The sequence below is a fragment of the Maniola jurtina genome, chromosome 10 (assembly GCF_905333055.1).
Source record: "Maniola jurtina chromosome 10, ilManJurt1.1, whole genome shotgun sequence".
NCBI lineage: Eukaryota > Metazoa > Arthropoda > Insecta > Lepidoptera > Nymphalidae > Maniola > Maniola jurtina.
The window spans coordinates 14,635,670-14,656,549 of NC_060038.1; the positions used below are offsets into that span (position 1 = coordinate 14,635,670).

Consider the following 20,880-nt stretch of genomic DNA (forward strand, 5'->3'; position numbering starts at 1 on the left):
AGTTAAAGACTTGGAGAGTGACAAAGAACTTTTAAAGAAGAAAGACTTTTTCTCACGGAAAATTCCCACGGGATTTAGAAACTAAATCTTCGCGGACGAAGTCGCAGGCATCAGCTAGTCTCCAATAAAACTGCTAATCAAATTTTTAACTAGGTAACCAACGAACGGTAACCACTTTTTATGATAACGACTGAAATAATAAATATGTAATGTAACGTTATAATATTTTCGCTCACTAATAATGCGTCGCAATTTATAGGTACCTATAGTTTGCGACAGGTCGACATGGCAATCGGGGTGGGGACGCCCGCATAGCCCCTCGTGCTAACTCGGTGCGGGATAGCGCGGGCGACGTGCGGGTGTGCGGGGCGCCCCACTGCCTCATACCCCGAGTGCCATCTCGAGGTTTCGCGTACTATGGCTGTGTGTCAAAATATAACGAATTTTAAGTGTTCTCATTCTATGCCTCAATATTTTATCGGCTTAGTTTGTCCTGTTTGTAATTTGAGACCATCATCATCATGATCAATTCATCGCCGGTTCATTACTGAGCACGAGTCTACTCTGAATGGAAAGGGTTTGTCCATAGCCTACCACGCTGGCCAAGCGGATTGGCACATTGAGAACATTATGGAGAACTCTCAGGCATGCAGGTTTTGTCACGAAGGTTTCCTTTTCTAGCAAAAGGCCTGAACTTAATGACATAGTGATATTTTTGATCTGACAATTTGCATCTTTATTCGAGTAATAAGTATCAGCTTATTTTAGATGTCTCTAATGCAAAAAGATGATTATTAAGTGTTGCAAAACAGTACTTATCGATATTCGATAGAAGTAGGTGTTATTTTGTGGAATTCCATGATCTAAGGATCATGAAATGAAATCAAAAAAGAAGGACATCTCCTAAGGATGCTCCGATGTTGGAGTGAAACGTATTACATTGAGCGAGTTCTGAAATATTTATGTGGTGTCGTCGTTGACGTGTGTTAGTGGTGTCAGGTGTGTATTGCTTGCTTTTCCTTCTTTAGTAGTGGTAGGGCGGGCATATCGTATACTGTACTCTGTACAAAATACTTAAATTTGTCTGTTTTGGCGGACGATAGTCTAAACATCGTGAAGAAACCAGCATGCCAGTGAGGTCATCATAAGTTCTCAAAGGTGTGTGAAGTCTGCCAACCCGCACTTTGCCAGCGTCGTTGACTATGGCCGAATCATTTGGACAGAAAACCCATGCTCAGTACGTACCTACAGTGAGCCGGCAAGGGATTGATCATGATGATGATGAAGCCTGTATCTGTACTTCCTTGTCATACTGGTTTTATAAACTACGTTTATTTCATGAAGGCTTTTAAGGCTCTTTGGATGTGACGTCTGCCTGTTCTGCTCGCAACTTGAGCTTGGAGATGCTCGTGTGTGTGGTGTGTCTTGTGTAGAACTCGGCACCGTCGTCGGTCTCGCTCGGCGCGGCCGGCGCGGCCGGCGCGGCGGGCGGCGGGCGGCGCGGCGCGGCGGTGGCGTCCGCCGGTCGCAGGATGCTGGCTCGCAGCTCATGTTGTAAACAAGAGCTTTTCCGTTGGAGGCGGCGAGGCGCACGCGCGACGCCGTGGCTTCGTAAGGACGCGACGTCTAATTTACGAATTTAATCATGACAAAATATAATGTTTTCATACTATTTACTAGATTTTTATTCAAACACCGCCTCTGCTATGCCAACAGGCCGGGATAAAATCTACAGTTTTCATGTTCTCCAGCACCTATTCAAAACGAGAGCGTAGTTTCGTAAATAGCATCATCAAAGTACCGTACGGAGCTTATGCTCGTACCTACTGATCTATTTAAAGCTGAATTTCCTATGTCAGGAAAACGTTCGGTACGTACGCGTCGTGTTTTCCTGTTCAGTACGGGAACAGATCGATCGGGTCGCAGCACGTCGCGCGTCGGCCGGAGCTGCGCGCGGCGCCGCCGGCGGGGGGCGAGCGGCAGACGCGCCGCGATGGTGGGCCGCGACAGCCGCTCCGAGAGCGCGGCGCGCCCCTGGGCGCCGCGGCATGAGTAGCGCCCGCCCGGCCGGCCCGCGCGCCCGCCATGGCGCAGGCCGCGCCCGCGCCCCAACGCACCCACTCCTTCGCCAAGAAGACCTTCCACAAGCCCACCTACTGCCACCACTGCTCCGACCTGCTGTGGGGGCTCATCGGGCAGGGCTACGGCTGCGAAGGTACGCGCATGCGCCCCGCCGGCGTCGATAGCCGCGCGCCGCACGACCAGCGTTATGCAACCGCCGCGCCCACCGCTGGGCCGGCCACCACCTCCACTTCCCCACCACTCGACGGCTCCCCGGCGATCCCCTACAGCCTCATCCTCTCCCACCGGTCCCGAGTTGCATTCGAGGGTGTAAGTCTGTAGGATGTAAGATCAGCTGAAAGCGAAACGTAGTTCCCGAAGCGAGTGAGCGTTGATATCGATCGATCTGTTTTGTACGAGGTTTTTGGTGCGGGCGGGGCGCGTCCCCTCCCGGCGGAGACGTGGTGATCTCGGGCTGCCAGATAAGCCGGCGGTCGTGGTGAGTGTGGGAGCCCTGCCGCGCCGGATGTGCTGTCGGCTATGCCTTATCGGGAGGTAACGCCGCCTGGGCGTAACGCCGCTACGCATGAACACCTTGCGTGCGGTATTGAACGAAGCTCGCACTCTGTCTACCTAATTGTTGCGATTGATTTGTTTATGTCATAAGTTGTACTTAATTCGAAAATAGGTACCTAATTAATCGAAGAGCTGGCGAACAAAACTGTTTCCTTAGGTAATTACATTACTTACTCTTCTGATCAAAATACTTTATTTTCCTTTAATCCAACGTTTTTGGCCCACTAAATACAAATCTGAACTCTACAAAACTGTGCAAAACTGTACTATTACTGTAAATTGAATCCAATGTTCATGATTTCGATCACTAGATAAATAAACTCGAACTCATTTCAAAACAAAACTATGCTAAAATTGAGTCCAAATTTTATAATTTCGATCAAAACGATACAATTACAGTATTTACAGCTTTCATTCAGTTTTTTAGTCCTCAATTGTAAAGGTATATTTCACGAAATATAATCTTGCAATTACGCTGTTTGTTCGCCAGATCCTCAATCATTAACGTTATGTGACAATAGTAACTCATCAAACTTATCTGAAAACATGCTCGGGGCTGAAAGCTCTAAATTTTCTACCTTCTCTAAAAAGCTCTGCACATATTTCGCAAAAACAGAACTTTAAACTAAGTAGTAGCACAGAATTATAAGTATAATAATAGGTAGGTAACTATGTTATTCGTTATATTTAAATACTAATTATTTTCTGATAAAAAATTACCTATTCGTGTATGACTTCTAGATTTCAATATAAATCTTTGATTTTGAAAATTAAAATGATTGATTCACGTAGATATTTGTAATGTAAGTAGGCAAACGTAACAATACTTAGAATAAGTGATTCAGTCTACAAGTGTAAATTAAAAATTTATAACACCCCCGACAAGACGTGAAGGTTACAGTAACTAGAAAAGAGCTGATAACTTTCAAACGGCTGAACCGATTTTCTTGGATTATAGCTAAGAACACTCTCGATCAAGCCACCTTTCAAACAAAAAAAACTAAATTATAATCGGTTCATTCGTTTAGGCGCTACGATGCCACAGACAGATACACAGATACACACGTCAAACTTATAACACCCCTCTTTTTGGGTCGGGGGTTAAAAACATACATCCTTGAGCGGTGATAGCCTAGTGGTTAAAAGAGGTCTGACTCCTATTCATGGGGTCAGCGGTTCGAGCCCGGGCGCAAACCACTAACTTCCCAAAGTTACTTACGTGCGTTTTAAACAATAAAGCATCACTTGCTTTAACGGTGAAGGATAACACCATCAGGAAACCTGCATGTCTGATAGTTCTCCATAAGGTGCTTAAAGGAGTGTGAAGTCTAACAACTACACTGGGCTAAACTGTGGTGGACCTTCTTATTCTGAAAGGAGAACGTGCTCAGTAGTGAGCCGACAATGGGTTGATGATGATGATGATGATGACAGTATAATTTTAAATCTTAAGTCGTAGTACTAAAATAAGTAGGTATATTTACTTGCCTAACCTGTATATTATGTATTTGAAAATCGAAACAAAATAAGTAGGTATGTTGTTTAGTTTGCACCGAGGTCTATGTAACTAGGGATTAGGTAGGTAATTCTTAAAAATATCCTTTTCACTTTTCTTATCTTTAAATTACTCACTACTTGCACATATTAATTATAAAACAAAGTGGAGTTTATTCGTAATACGGGGCGTATTACGAACAACAAACGTTGTTTGGCTCTCATTTGAATTAACCAATCAAACTCAATGAGTTTTTTGTAGATATGTAGTAGTAAGTATACTAGATACGTTCTAGAAAGTTATACCTAATAAAAACAACGTACTTAATAAAAAAAAAATACTGCCTTGCCTAAAAAATCTAAAGAGTAAAAGTTTTCAGTTTTTTCAGGATTAAGTGAAACAAAATTACCACCAATACATATAGCTACTAAGTATATGTTAAAAAAAAGTATAAATGTTCAAAAGATATTATTGAACCCAAAATACTTGCATTTCTATCTTACAATGTTAAAATATCGTTAGTTGAATAATTAATTAATCACTTACAATATTTTATAATTAATTCGTTTTCCTTGTTATTCGCCGCTTTATCAACGAGCACCTACCTATATAGGTACCAGAATGAACTGAGTAGACTGTAGAGTGAATAGGTACGTCATTGTATAGTTGTATGCCAATAGTTTCTAGGCACAGTTAATACGATAATGTAGGCTGATCGCACTTTAAGAATTCAAAAAGATTTTTAACAGAAAAATGACTGGAACTTAAAAATAAGGACTAACTACGGTGCTACGAATGCTACGAAACTATGAGTAAGTGCTACGTATAGGCAGGTAGAGATGGCTATCGGGGTATGAGATGGGGGACGCCCCTCCCCACATACCCGCACATCACCCACGATATCTTATCACGATACTTAGTACATTCTTCATAGTAAAGCAATACTAATAATTAGGGTTCCGTACACAGAGAGTGCCGAATTGTTTGTCAGGCGCTACCATTTTAGCGTCTATCATTACTTGTCGCCATCAATTTACCAAATAAATCGATGCTTGTCGCTTATTGATGATAATAAATAGCACCATAAATATTATTTGTTTTTGAAGAGGCAATCGAACATTTTTTAAATAAAAATTACGAGCAAACGGACAGGCAAGCCACCTGATGTTAAATGATTATTATCGCCGACCATGAACATTTGCAGCACCAGAAGAACTGCCAGCCCTTCAGGAATTTATTGATTCGCCCCTTGAATAACAACATATTGTAATTGTATTGTAGTGTAGTATAAATTACTTATCGTTTCAAGGTATGTCGAACCCTCGGTGTACAAGTCTGACTCGCACATGGCTGCTGTTTTATCATAAAACTACCTACCAAGCTCAAAAATAAGAGCGCTATTTTTCGCCCAACATTCGTAGCTGTAACCATTTTATATACACGACTCATGAACTCAATAGCACTTCCTCCAAAAGACACGATAACGAGTAACAACAACACAATGCAACACACGACAACACCGGACACTCGACAACACCCGCGGAGACAACAGCCGACACGAGACAACAATGCACAGACGCACAACAATGGCTGAGAGAGACAATGGCTCGCAAGTGGAACGGCAGATAATGTGTTGAAGCTCACGACAGTTGTATTATAATGAAACGTGTGCCTCCCACGAGCTTTTATTATTAAGCTTTTTTTTTTAACTCGACTATGGTAAAGCCAAAAGGAAGAGTTATGATATTAGCAGTGTATGTATGTTTGTATGTTTGTATTTATGTAAGAAAAGAAAGAAGAAATGTTAAATACCTAAGCGCTTGGTTACCCTGGCGCCTCTAACACTCTAGCATTAGGTAAAGCCAAATGACCTCAAGCAGACAAAACCCGGAATTAACTGTGTAAATAATTATCTTCTATCGTAGCGCCTAAAATACTGAACCAATTTATTCATTTATTTATTTTCAACATTTTTTTCATTTATTTACAATAGTATGCTCCTGGCAAAAGCATATTACACAATCGAAGATTATGTAAATGATAAAAAAGCATGGATTTGACTCGCTCCAGCAATGCGCGGGTCTGCAATTGCTTGTATAGTATAGAATATTATTGTAAATTGAACAATTGAAAAGAGCAACCGCCGAGTTTCTTGCTGGTTCTTCTCGGTAGGAACAGCATTCCGAACCAGTGGTAAATTATTTGACGATTCAAAAGCACTTGTAAAAGTTTATTTGAATAAAAATCTATTCTATTCTATTCTATTCTATTCTATTCTAATATTTATTTATTTATTCAATCTCGGTACACCAACAGCAAATTCACAAAGCACACAATATTATAGTATTTTTCTGTGTGACATGTGTTATATCCCTTAGGGATATGGCCAACTCCCGGTTTATGCCATTTCGCTGCGACATATAATAATATTATGTACACAACTATTTTGAAGTTTGATGAATGAGGCGTTAATCGATTTGTCATTATGATCTGTGTGAATTATATTTTATTAGCTGATACCCGCGACTTCGTTCGCGTGGATGTAGGTTTTTTAAAATTCCCGTGGGAACTCTTTAATTTTCCGGGATAAAAAGTAGCCTATGTGCTAATCCAGGGTATAATCTATCTCCATTCTAAATTTCAGCCCAATCCGACCAGTAGTTTTTGCGTGAAGGAGTAACAAACATACACACACACACACACATACAAACTTTCTCCTTTATAATATTAGTGTGATGTGATTTGAAAAATCAAAATGCGGATGTTACACCCAAAAAAGCGGAAGTGTGATTTTCTTGCTATCGTATCGAGTGGGGTGTCACATGGAAGAAAATTCTGCGTATTCATGCACTGAGGTAGATATACGTGGTATTATTAGTTCAATGTTTTCATGCTTATGAAAATAGCAATTAATATTAAAATATAGGTAGGTAGAGTACTGAGTAACAGAAAAACAATTTCACTATAATGTGTATTTCAGCGTTTATTCAGTGTAGTCGGGTTTTATTTTTGAACTTTTTCTCTATAGGTATGAATTGCACGTCTATATATTCACCGCCAAGTACGTAAAAAGTATTTTAGTATAATGGTATTATGATTAAATATCGGGTAGGTAAGAGTAGGTTCGGGTATTTAGGTACATGGGAGTCATTAGTTTGATAGCCGCGAGCTATTTATAAATTAAAATGGAAAAGCCAACCGCTACTCTCTAGGGAAATTACTTCATGTGTTGATACGATTAATGAAACTATAAGCTATCGGGTCGTTACACTGCGACCAACAAATTGAAATAAGTACGTTCACGTGTTACAAGTAAAAAGTCGCTCTTTTAGGGTTCCGTACATAATATATTTTGGTCACAATATACTTTATGAATCGTTCTTTTCAGTATTTTTTGTTAAAATACATCCATACTAATATTATAAATGCGAAAGTGTGTCTGTCTGTCTGCTACCTTTTCACGGCCCAACAGCTGAACCGATTCAGACAAAATTTGGTACAGGGTTAGCTTATATCCCGGGGACGGACATAGGCTACTTTTTATCCCGGAAAATCAAACAGTTCCCACGGGATCTTTAAAAACCTAAATCCACGCGGACGAAGTCGCGGGCATCCTCTAGTACATAATATATCCAAATTCTATATTCCTAACTATAAGTAGTTTGTCCGAAAAGTTAGGGTGCGTGCCTCGAACCCCTAAACACCCGAAAAGCAGTCCGACATCTTAACCAGTAGACTATCACCTCTTTGGTAAAAACTAAAAACCAGAGCCACATAATAGTATTAAATCTACAGGTAGATAGTAAGGTTCAAACTTTGATGGCAAGTTTATGTCGCGACTTTATCGTGACTAGTTTGTTCCCACGACTTCGTCTGCATCGAAATTTCAAACTACACAAATTTCAAACTCGTATTTCACCCCCTTAGGGGTTTAATTTTCAAAAATCCTTTATTAGCAGATGTCTATCTGCATGCCTTTCACCCGATCCGTCCAGTAGTTTGAGCTGTGCGTTGATAGATCAGTCAGTTAGTCAATCAATCAATCAGACAGTCAGTCAGCTTTTCCTTTTATATATACATAATACATCATATACTTATAGATATAATTCGGCACTAAGGATTTTATTTCGCACGCGCACCCTAAGACAGATTAAAATCTAGTGTTTCATTCTCATTTTCCAAGAGGTTTTAATATAAGCCCAATTTTTTTATTTACACGACACCGGCCCCGCTCCGTAAACACGTGTAATAAGTGATGGCAGTCAAGCTAAGCTGTAGGTTCGGGTGTAATGTGTATATTTAGCGGTTGCAAGTTGGGGCAAGCCGGGATCCGGCGCGTATGTAGGCCAGCGCTGACGTCACCGTGGTGACCCAGTTGCGACGCCATTGAGGCACGCGCGTCAATGGTGCCCCTCGGCCGCGTGCTCCCCCCTGACCTCGCGGCGCACGTGGAGGTGTGGCGAAGCGGCCCAGCGCGGCTCTCTTCGCGCTCCCATTGTTGCCATGAAAACCGTTCGCCGATTCCGGAAAAGCTGCATCAATCCTTATATAAATACTTACTCGTATATAGGTAATAAAAGGAAACGGTGACTAACTGATTGATCTATTAACGCACAGTTCAAACCACTTACTCATGTGGTTCAAACTACTGGACGGATCGGGCTGAAAGGCATGCGGATAACTTTTATGACGTAGACATCTGTTAAGAAAGGATATGTGAAAATTCAACCCCTGTGCGGGTAAAATATGGATTTGAAATTTGTGTAGTCCACGCGGACGATGTCGCTGGTAATGCAATTTTGCCTGTAGGTTCCTTTTATGATCTAGGCGTATAGTAATAAGGTTCCATTGGCATTTTCCGAGTATGGAATCTTAGGGTTGGTACCTAGGAAATGTTTCGAGGCCGAAGTTCTCCAAGTAACAATCCTGCTGGTTATATAGGCAGCGAGCAAAGTTCCCCATTCACACAAACAGGCTGGATGCTCTGATAACCGCTAAACTTGCACTCATGAATACCCAAGTTCCAACAGTCGACAGTTCAGGTTAAAGTTACTCAAGTCTCTTTTGTGTTGAATTCGTCTCAAAGCACACTAAAGTTTATCTTGCTTCCTACTCATAATTAATCTACCACTGGCTCACTACTGAGCACAGGTCTCCTCTCATAACGAGAAAGGTTTAAGCCATGGGCCGCCACGTTGGCCAAGTGTAACAGACTCTACACACCTTTGAGAACAATATGGAGAACTCTCACGCGTGCAGGTTTCCTCGCGATGTTTTCCTTCACCGTCACAGCAAAAGATATAGTGAATTGCTAACGCACACAGCTTCAAAGAGTTAGTCCTTGTGCTTAGGATCGAATCCCTGACCCCCAAAATAGGACGTTTTAACCACTTCTCTATCACTACTTAGTGTGCAAATAATATGATGCTATTTATAATAGAGTGTAGGTAAGTATACTAGGTAGGTAAGCTTTCTCGAGGCCTAATTTCTCCATAGGCAGCGAGCAAAGTTCCCCATTCACACAAACCGGCTGGGTTCTCGATAAGCGCTAAACTTGCACTCATGAATACCCAACTTTCAACTGTCGGCAGTTCAGGTTAAAGTTACTCAAGTCTCTTTTGTGTTGAATTCGTCTTAAAGCACACTAAAGTTTATTCTTGTTTGCTTTCCTATGGCTGGATTGCAATTCAAAGCTCTAAAGACCGCTGAACTAAGTATGCATATGCATATTCTTATTATTCATATCCGTACTAATCAATATTAAATTTAAATAATATATACAAGGAAAAACTGACTGACTGATTAATCTGTTAACGCACAGCTCAAACTACTGAACGGATCGAGCTGAAAAGCTTGCAGATAGCTATTATGATGTAGACACTAGACATCCGCTAAAAGAGGGTTTTTGAAAATGCAACGGCTGGGGGTAAAATAGGGGTGCGAAATTTGTGTAGTCCGTGTCAAAGTCGTGAGCATAAGCTAGTTAAATATTTATTTAAATTTTAAATACAACCTACTTACTATTATTTTAATATTATAAATGCGAAAATGTGTTTGTCTGTGTAACTGCTAGCCCATCCGTTTAACCGCTTTTATTAAAATGTTGATGATGTTTTTCGAACTATGTGCCCTACCCATGATTGCCACTTCAGCTTCGCAAGCTATTGAGCTAGATGTTCGTTACTCTGGTTCTCCCACAGATCTCCTCATTCCTCCTCATACGTAGAGATCCTCCGCCTCCTCCTCTTCCGCGATCTGTGTTTCCTACCAATTACAATCCGGGTATCTTTAAAACAAGAGTGAATAGGCACCTTCTAGGTAAACGCGTCCCATCTTAGACCACATCATCACTTTCCATCAGGTGTGATTGTGGTCAAGCGCTTACCTATAGTGAATAAAAAAAAAAGAGAAAGTTCAAGCATAGCTCTCTCCGTTAGATATGTCCGTAGCACCCGTAGCGACATCAAACGCTTGCATAATGAATCCGCTACACTGTACAATCTTAAAAATGTGTATAAAGACACTTCTACACGGTGCAAGCCACGACCAAAGAGAATGGTTAGCATTAAGAATTCACATTGCGCCAGCGTTAATGATAGCACAGATTCACTTTGAACTTTTTCTCGTCCAACTGTCATTGTTACTAACATGCGACCCGGATCTTGGCTGTTATAATGAGCTTCGTTTTAGGCTGCTTGTATAACCCTATTGTTATAGCACTACTATAAACCCCAGGTATATTATATCGTGAAATGTGAACCTGTTTGTTAGGGCGCGTTTGCACGAGCCATCGCACGGTACGATTTGTGGTTACGATACACAACACACTGCACACGACAATTTTATAACAAAATTCCTCAATCAATTTTGAATTTGCCTATACACAAGTTCAAAGAATCTATTAAAAATATGCTCCTGAGAAAAGTATATTATACTATCGAAGATTATGTAAATGATAGAAGAGCGTGGATTTGACCTACAATTTGCTCCAGCAATGCGGGGGACTTCAGTTGCTTATGCATGGCATAATATTGAATATCAAATCTTTGAAAAGAGCAACCGCCGAGTTTCTTGCTGATTCTTCTCGGTAGGAAAGGCATTCCTACCCATTGGTAGATGCTTTTGTCGATTCAAGAGAACTTGTAAAAGTCTAATTGAATAAAAATATTTTGAATTTGAATTTGACGACGCGCGACGTGACGTTCTGTTAGTATGGTGGAAGCTTATAAAAACAAAACACCCCTAAGTTCGATAAACACCTCTTTTTACCCGTAAGCCAAAAGAAAGGGTTGTTTATGATTTTAGCAGTCTCATGTATGTATGTAGGTTTGTATTTATCTGTGTTCCACCGTAGCGCCTAAACGACTGATCCGATTTTGATGAATGAGGTGTCAATCGATTCGTTATTATGGTCGGGGTGATATTATAGGTTACATTTTATACGAAAAGAAATCGACCAGACGGATCCAAAAAAGTGGCGATCTCCAAAAAAATTTTTTGCTATTGTATCGAGTGGGATACCAGACAAAACAAGAAAAATTTTGAGCTCATAAATATAAATCACACTAGATAATATAATTATTATAAAGGCGAAAGTTTGTGTGTATGTGTGTGTGTATGTTTGTTACTCTTTCATGCTAAAACCACTTGACGGATTTGGCTGAAATTTGGAATGGAGATAGATAATATCCTGGATTAGCACATAGGCTACTTTTTATCCCGGAAAATCAAAGATTTCCCACGAGATTTCGAAAAACCTAAATCCACGCGGGAGAAGTCGCGGGCGTCGGCTAGTAGTTAATATTATATTAGATGGTAATATCTGTATTATTTGCATTATAAAATTACTATTAGCCTTCCGAAATTCTGTAACAACAATAGGCATTAAATTAAATATGTAAGTAGGTCAAAACATGTTCACATGCATCTATTTATATCAAGTAACGCTAAAATAAAATCTAGTATTCCTGTACGCACAGACGCAAATAGCATCATTCCGCCCGCACATTGGAGACATTCTATGCACCATACTAATTAAATGCGAAAGTTTGTCTGTCTGTTTGTCTGTCTGTCTGTATGTGTACTAGCTTTTAACCGACTTTGATGGGTACCGAGTTACCTTACATCGCGGGGACGAACAAAGGCTACTTTTTATCCCGGAACATCAAAGAGTTCCCACAGGATTCTTAAAAGCCCATCTGCTTAACCAATTTATGTGAAATTTGGCATATGGTAGAGGTAGTTTGCGTCGGAAATTGAGATGGAAATTTTTATCCCGGGAAATTAAAGAGTTCCCACTGGATTAAAAAAATTGAAATCCACGCAGACGAAGTCGTGGCCGTCATTTAGTATTAATATAAATGCAAAAGTGTTTGTTTGCTAGTTTATTGGTTTGCTGGTTAATTGGTTTATTGGTTAGTTGGTTTTTCTTTTATTTACGCTGCAACGGAGCAACGGATCGACGTGATTTTTTGTGGCTATATAGTGAAGTAAAGACCTGGAAAGTGACATAAAGCTACTTTTTATCTCGGAAAATCAAAGAGATCACGGAAATTCACGCAAGCAAAGTCGTGGCTATCAGCTAGTATTGAATATATGGACTTGATTGATGGATAAACCAACAAACAAAAACCCTTTCGTATTTATCATATTAATAGTGAATTGATAGCCATCCCGGTACGACATCGTCAAGGGAGCACTTAGAAGTAACGATATAAACCAAAAAGTATCATTGTATTCGTGGTATATTAATAACTTCCATATTTTTTCCGGGTACGGCCATCTTTTATGTCACACTGCAACATTACTTTTCTTGCTTACGTAATATATTGGTTGATGGTTCCTGTCTTCCTTATTCGGGGAATTATCTATCATAGCATCATCTTCATCACTATCATGATCAGCTTATTGCCGGCCCACTACTGAGTAAGGGGCTCCTTTCAGAACGAGAAGGCTTTAGGCATTAGTCCGCCGCTGGCCAAGTACGGATTGGCAGAATTTACTCACTTTTGAGAACATTATGGAGAACTCTCAGGCATGCAGGTTTCTTCACGATGTTTTCCTTCACCGTTAAAGCAAGTAATAGCTAACCACTTAAAACGCATCACACCAAAAAGTTAGAGATGCGTGCCCGGGCTCGAACTCCGACCTTCCGAATAAAAGACTAGGTGAATGGTATACACTGATATAATTTTGCAGACTATAAAGAAAGTGTTGTAGCTTGTCGTAGCCCGTAGATGCATCGTAGCAGGGTCTGCGTAGATAGTTGTAGACCGTAGCATCTACGTAGTTTGAATGAAATTGTCTACGAAGAATTACCTATTCCCTATTGTAATTTTTACTTTTCACATCGCATTTTAAGCCACGTAGTTACGGAGTACGGGAAATTTTGTCAAATATGAGAACTAAGACCATATTATGATTTTTATTTGCAAAAAAACATTGATACTTGCAAAGAAATTGCGTTCTTTTGTTTGAATCTTTTGAAATTGTAAAGGGATTTGCAGACTGATGTCGAATGGAGATATAGAGAAAGCTTATACAGAAACTTTATGTAAACTTATTACATAAGATTCCTGTCAGTAACTCCTATGGGGTGACAATAACTGTGTCACCCGTGACGTCATATCCTTGTCGCCGATGCGCGCGCTTCCAGATTTGTCACTAGGTACGCGGTCGAGTCGCTTTGTCAACTCACCACTTTTTGCTTAGTTCGGAAAGTAAGCAGTTATCATTACTGTTTCATGGGCCTTATACATATTATACCCATCCTCAGATATTTTTCATCCAGCTATAATTTATGTACATACTAGCTGATGCCTACGGCTTCATCCGCGTGGGTTTAAGTTTTTAAAAATCTCGTGGGAACTTTTTAGATTCCGAGGATAAAAAGTAGCCTACGTCATTTTTAGGGTAGGATCACTTTATTGTCTGTCTGTCTTATATTCTGCGGCCGACTACCTAATCCTCGCTTTGCAATGCAACCATTATATTACGTAGATTGTGCCTATATACCTAATATGTCAGAAATTTTCACGCAAGGGCCAAAAACAACTGGCTAAAATCAACCGAATGAACGATGTGCGAACACAAGGGTAACGAACAGACAGACACACAATTTCTAACTGACAAGGTTACATGGAAACGGTCGACTTTGCATTCAGCGGCCCATAATGGTTACATTGCTTATATACCTAAGTATGTAGTTACATTTTTATTTTTTAAGCCGGTGCAAAATACGTGAACGCTCTTGACTGACGAAATCCGTCATTTATTAGTCATTGATTCGTCACTCACAGAAATTGGTCGTCTTCTGGGTGAAGCCTTATATTTTGAAGTATGTATTGCATATTTACATATTGTAAGTTACAAAAAAAATGTTACAATTTGTAACATTTTTTTTAAAGAGCAACTGCTGAGTTTCTTGCTACCTCTTCTCAGTAGAATCTCCTTTCCGAACCGGTGGTAGAGTCTTGACATATCATAAGTTGCACATATGTGGCACATGAAATAAATGAATTCATTTAATTTGATGTCATACGCGTATAGATAGGTAAAACCTACATAGTTGCAAACCTGCCCATAGTGTCTATTTTTGACCGTGTGGACTCCATTGCAGAAGTCGTCAAGTTCCGGGTCGCTAAGAGGTGAAGCGTTTGATGTTCCCTGTCCCGAGCTGACGCGTAAACAGTTGATCGATTTTAATAGTGTTTTTATGCTCTCGCAAGCGACGGGTATCTATCATGTTTGTACATTACTAAATTTGAGCACTTTGTGAATCATTTGTTTAGATACGAACGATGTCGATCTAAAAATGTTGTTTTTTTGCATGCTGTTTGCTAAAATTTTATAACTGTGCCTTTTTACCAAAAATTGATACCTATAATTATCTAAGTATTTAAAAAATACGTATCTAAGTACGTTAGATACCTCATTACATCACACTAATATTATAAACCGTAGCCTGGAGCTCCTAATTGGAGGTCAGGGGTTCAATCCCAGGCACGCACCTCTCTCTATCTTTTCGAAGTTATGTGCGATTTATGTAATTAAATATCACTTGCTTAATTATGAAGGAAAACTCTGAGTGTTCTCCATAATGTTCTCAAAGGTGTGTGAAGTCTGCCAATCCGCACCTTGGCCAGCGTGATAACCTATGGCTAAAACCCTTCTCACTCTGAGAGGAGACCCGTGCTCTGTAGTGAGCCGGCGATGGGTTGATCATGAATGTTGAGGGCGATTAAATAAGTACTTATGCGTTCTAACGATTAGCATGGGCCGGGATAGGTAATACAAACTTGAGCAGTTTTCGAATGAGTAGTTCTCCTGTAAGTAGCGCGGGGCGGGGGGAGGGGCGGAGGGCGCTATTGGCTGCCGGTGTGACGTCAATGCCGACCTCCCGCCCGCCCCGCGCGCGCCACCCGCCCCCCCGAAGGCCGCTCGCCTCTGAAAAATATACACGCTTTTCGGACGAAACGACTTTTTTTTCCGAAAAGCGTTTCGCGTATTCCTCAACTAGAACCTCCAAATGCTATAACGACTACTTGTGTGGCGGCGTTTATTTCGCCTAATTAATCGCTTTATAAGTATATCTGTTTTAATTCCATTTATTAACTTAGGCACTTATAAGATGTCCAACACAGCACAATAAAAAATTACGTTTAATTTTTGTTAAATAAAAATTGCATTACATCACTAAATATTCAGGTTAAAGTCACCTTTAAATGTTAAAATATCTCTTGAAGCAACGCAGAAGCACACATGTAACTGAAAAATGAAATTTTGCAGGCAATATCACCTTTTAAAACTGAACAAAATTGCATTTCAAAATTCAGAAATAATTACAGCTAATTTTGTTGGCGCAGCGACGACAAGCTATTCATTATGGACTGAAACCATTTTTCGCCAAGTATGTAACAAGCTGTAGCTAATAGCGAGTGTAGCTGTATAACAAGCTAATAAGCTAGTCGTGTCAAGGGCCGGATGCAGTACGAGATGGCCGTCCCACTTACTGGCGCAAACTCTCCATTAGTAGCCACGCTGTTAACTAACCTACTAGCTCTCAACACGTTCAAGTAGGTACGAGTGCGAACACAGTGTGAATTCCATCCAGTACTTAAATACTTAAAGAATATGCAAATTATGAATTAAATAACATTCAAAAGTTTCCATAGGTAACTAGGAGAGTAGGTACCTACCTACTTGTAATACGGGTTCCGTACCTCAAAAGGAAAAACGGAACCCTTATAGGATAACTGTTGTCTGTCTGTCCGTCCGTCCGTCCGTCGTGTCTGTCAAAAAAACCTATAGGGTCCTTCCCGTTGACCTAGAATCATGAAATTTGGCAGGTAGGTAGGTCTTATTAATATAGCACAAGTAAAGGAATAAATCTGAAAACCGTGAATTTGTGTGTACGTCACGGAAAAAAAATTAAAATGTGTTTTAATTTTCAAAGTAAGATAACTATACCAAGCGGCGTATCATATGAAAGGGCTTTTATTTATTTTTAAGCATAATAGTTTTTGATTTATCGTGCCAAATTTCAGAAAAATACACGAGTACAGAACCCTCGGTGCGCGAGTCTGACTCGCACTTGGCCGGTTTTTGTCGTAATTTTTAATCACACTAATATTATAAAGGCGAAAGTTTGTATGTGTGTGTGTGTGTGTGTATGTTTGTTTTTATCATTTTTTTATTTTAATACAGTCAGTGAGTCAATGTTACTCCTTCACACAAAAACTACTGGACGGATTTGGCTGAAATTTGGAATGGAGATAGATAATATCCTGGATTAGCACATAGGCTACTTTTTATCCCGGGAAATCAAAGAGTTCCCACGCGGGCGAAGTCGCGGGCATCGGCTAGTTCTTTCATAAATAACTACTTATACTTACCAGGATTTGAACCCAGGCCCTTTAAGTTTTCGGAGTTATGCGTGTTTTAAGCAAATTATCATTTGCTATAAAGGTGAAGGAAACCATCAGTGTAAGTAACAGGAATTCAAGGCAATTTAGCTGAGGCCCTCTCCCGCTTATCTCAAAGATCACCCGAACACATTATCGCAGATAGCGAGCGTTAGCAAAACCCATAGTAGCCGTAACATTATATTTTATGGATTATAAAACAGTACATTCACTGTTATATTATGTGCTCATAACGAGGCCAATGACCTTAGAAGTTATTTCAAAAAATGGAGGAGGAAAACTTTACAATTTGACGCATATTTTTTTGGCGGATTTTCTCCATAATTCTGTCAAATCTGACGCGATTTTCAATACTTCTTTTTACCCGACTGCGGCAAAGCCAAATGGAAGGGTTATGATTTTAGCAGTCTATGTATGTATGTACATATGTTTGTATCCAGATTCTGTGTGTTCCACCGTAGTGCCTAAACTACAGGGCCGATTTTGATGAATGAGGTGTCAATTGATTCGTTGTATGTGAAGTTGTTGTTGTGAAGGTCATGGTGACATAGGCTAGCGAAAATATTGACCTAACGGATGTTACATCAAAAAAAGTGGAGGTCTCCAAAAATTTTGTTTTGCTATTGTATCGAGTGGGATGTCAAATTAAAAAGCAGAAAATTCCGAGCTCATGTATAATAACTTAAAATTTAAAAAAAAAACCCCTGACACAAAAACCTCTATAAGAAAACTAGAAAAGAGCTGATAACTTTCAGACGGCTGAACCGATTTTCTTCGATTATAGCTAAGAACACTCTCGATCAAGCCACCTTTCAAACAAAAAAAAAAAAACTAAATTAAAATCAGTCCGTTTGTTCAGGAGCTACGATGCCAAAGACAGATACACACGTCAAACTTATAACACCACTCTTTTTGGGTCGGGGGTTAAAAATGTACAATAACATTAAAATATACCACGCCACAGAAAAACAATTTTACTCTAATATTTTAGCGTTTATTATGACAATCGCAGTCGGGTTTTAGTTTTCAACTTTTTCATTTGAAATCATGTAGTATAGATACTTGAACCATCATGTTAGTGTCATATGAATCTAATACCTTCAAGGCAAGAGTGAACAGGTATATTTTGCGCAAGCACGTTGTAACCTAGACCCTTCCTAGACCATAACATTGCTTTTATTAACCGACTTCCAAAAAGGAGGAGGTTCTCAATTCATCGGATTTTTTTTTTGTGTGTTCCCCGATTACTCAAAGAACCCTGGACCGATTTGGATTTTTTTTTATTTGAAAGGGTATACTGTGCAGGTGGTCCCATATAAATTTGGTGAAGATCTGATGAATATCTTCGGAGATGGAGAACAGAACTCCTCAATGGATAAGAGCAAATTGCTCGCGATCAGTGGAATAGCTTAGTAAACAGTAGTAGGGTTTTAACTGGGCATAGCATATTATAGTGCAGTGGGGCCACTAAAAAGTGTGAAATAAAAATTTTTTAAAAGAAAAATAAAACCGACTTCAAAAACCACAAACACTAAAAATTAGCATATTAAAAGAAAATTAGAAATCCAAGAGTGAAGCTCGCCCGACTTCATACCTAGGTACATTACACGTGTAGCTAAACAAAAATTATTTTGTACTTTTTAGTGTTTGTGGTTTTTTATTAGGCATGATTGTCATCAAGCATAAGCCTATCTCACTATATAAACAAAATCTTCGGAGATAGAAGATAGAGGACGGAACGCAACGGATAAGAGGTTTACTCGGGATCAGTTTAATACTTTAGTAAACATGGTAGACTTTTGACCATAGATAGTAAGTACATATCAAAATCAAAATCATTTATTCAAAGTAGGTACAATTGTACTCCTTTTGATGGTCGAAATTGTTAAACTTGTACGATATAGTGGTGATAATTAATTACGTTACTTAAAACTAAAGCTACGAGGGTTCCAAACGCGCCCAAGTCTGAGAAGAGCCCACAACAAACTCAAAACTATCAAAATAATATATCACTAGTTAGCTAGCAAGGCTTATTCAATCCTGTGTGCCTACCTAATATTATCACTTCCTATTTTTAAACTGGTTAAAACAAATCCCGCTAGAGTAACTGGAGGTTAAATATAAATCTTCTATTAAGGGCAAGCGTCGCGTACGTAGTAGGTACTTACTTACATCTGTTTGTGCTATAATTAGACACGATTTGAGTATTGTCTGATTCATATCCTTAAATAGCATTCCACCTTATATGTCTGTAATATCTTTAACTGTACATTTCACTTTTAAGTTCTCAACTAAAGTGTCAGTTTAGTTTCTCAACTAAAGTTAAAGGAAGGAAGTAAAAGGAAGCAACTAACCGTCTGCAAGCTTTCGAAATGTGGATTTATAAGAAAATGCTCAAGATAATCTGAAAGTGAACAGCCTAACACCGAACACCTAGGTACTAGAATTAATCCACGAAGAGAGAAAACTCATGTCCACCATCATGCGCAAGAATCCCACTTTCCTTGGGCATTTACACAAAGGAAACCCTTTCTCATTCCCAAGATTAGTGTTGGAAGGAAGAATTGAAGCCAAAGTCCAGGTTGTCGAAGACGCAAATGGTTGAACGATATAGGGGTACATAGGGCTTATAGTGAGTAGTCACCAAAATTAGACGACTTTTCTTTTGATGAAAGTTCAGAGATTATAATATTAAAAAATTGGCGGAAAAAACAGTTCTTAAAAATGTGGGAGTGACTCCCCACAGTTAGTATAGTTCGTAATATCCGCTGTTTTTGCCGAATTGGGACCTCCAAAGTCGTCGTTGGATTAACGTTGCTTAATAATCGCACTCGATTGATACGTTGTTACAACTATTAATAGTACGCGACAGGTTTTCATTTCATTTAAATCTCCTCAATATCTCTTTTTTATTTGACATCCCACTCGATATAACAGCAAACAAAAAATTTTGGAGACCTCCACTTTTTCAGATGTAAATTTTTTTCGTATAAAATATTGCCCATGTCACCCGGACCTTTACAACGAATCAATTGACACCTATTCATCAAAATCGGCCCGGTAGTTTAGGCACTACGGAGGAACACACAGAATCTGGATACAAACATACATACCTACATAGACTGCTGAGACCATAGCCCTTCCTTTTGACTTTGCCGCAGTCGGGTAAAAGGGGGAGACAAAGGATGGCTGTTTGGAAAATTAATCGAAGAATTTGGTTGCTAATTTCGTCGTAGGCTTGTCGTAGGTAGGGTATGTAGAATACTTCAGTTTGTAGAAATCGGAACTTTGCAGAGTATGTTTTTGAAATACTTACATATTTTATCTTACTATCATCACTGAATTCCGCCGTAATCTTTCTATTTGTAAATAGTAAACTTGAACGACTGTTGTCCTGTAAGCGGCAGGATAGGTCGAGGATGTTCATTAATGTGATGTCAACTGACACTAAACAGTCCAGTTGGCACGTCTGATGACGGAAAACAACGATGAAGTGGAGACATGCACCAGACGGGACACGTCACGAGGCGGGACCGCCGACGCGTGCGCAGGTCCACACCCCGCCCGCCGCACCGCCCTCGCCTGCCCCTCAGTACACCCGCGTGTTTTGTTTTGAGTGCACGTGTTGATCGAGAATTCAGCACTTGCATAACGGATTTCGCGGACCGCTTCCTTCCTCCTTTTTAAAACTAAAAAGCTGACCTTGTGCCTCAGAAAGCCTAAACGCTTGCCCAAATTTTTCTTAAACTAGCCATAAACATTGCTTCAAAAAAACTATTTAGATTTTCAGTCAATTAACTTCCTCTATTTATGTGGTGTTTCAAT

At 39.8% G+C, this 20,880-nt stretch overlaps 1 protein-coding gene across 1 annotated transcript in view; it reads left to right on the top strand.

The window, feature by feature from the left end:
- Nucleotides 1-1,970: 1,970 nt before the first annotated feature.
- Nucleotides 1,971-20,880, top strand: part of LOC123868787 (diacylglycerol kinase theta) — a 46,502-nt gene continuing 27,592 nt past the window's right edge. Inside the window, exon 1 of the mRNA XM_045911399.1 lies at nucleotides 1,971-2,215. Coding sequence (XP_045767355.1) covers nucleotides 2,086-2,215 — 130 coding nt within the window. The 5' untranslated portion in view covers nucleotides 1,971-2,085. The remainder of the gene's footprint in view (nucleotides 2,216-20,880) is intronic.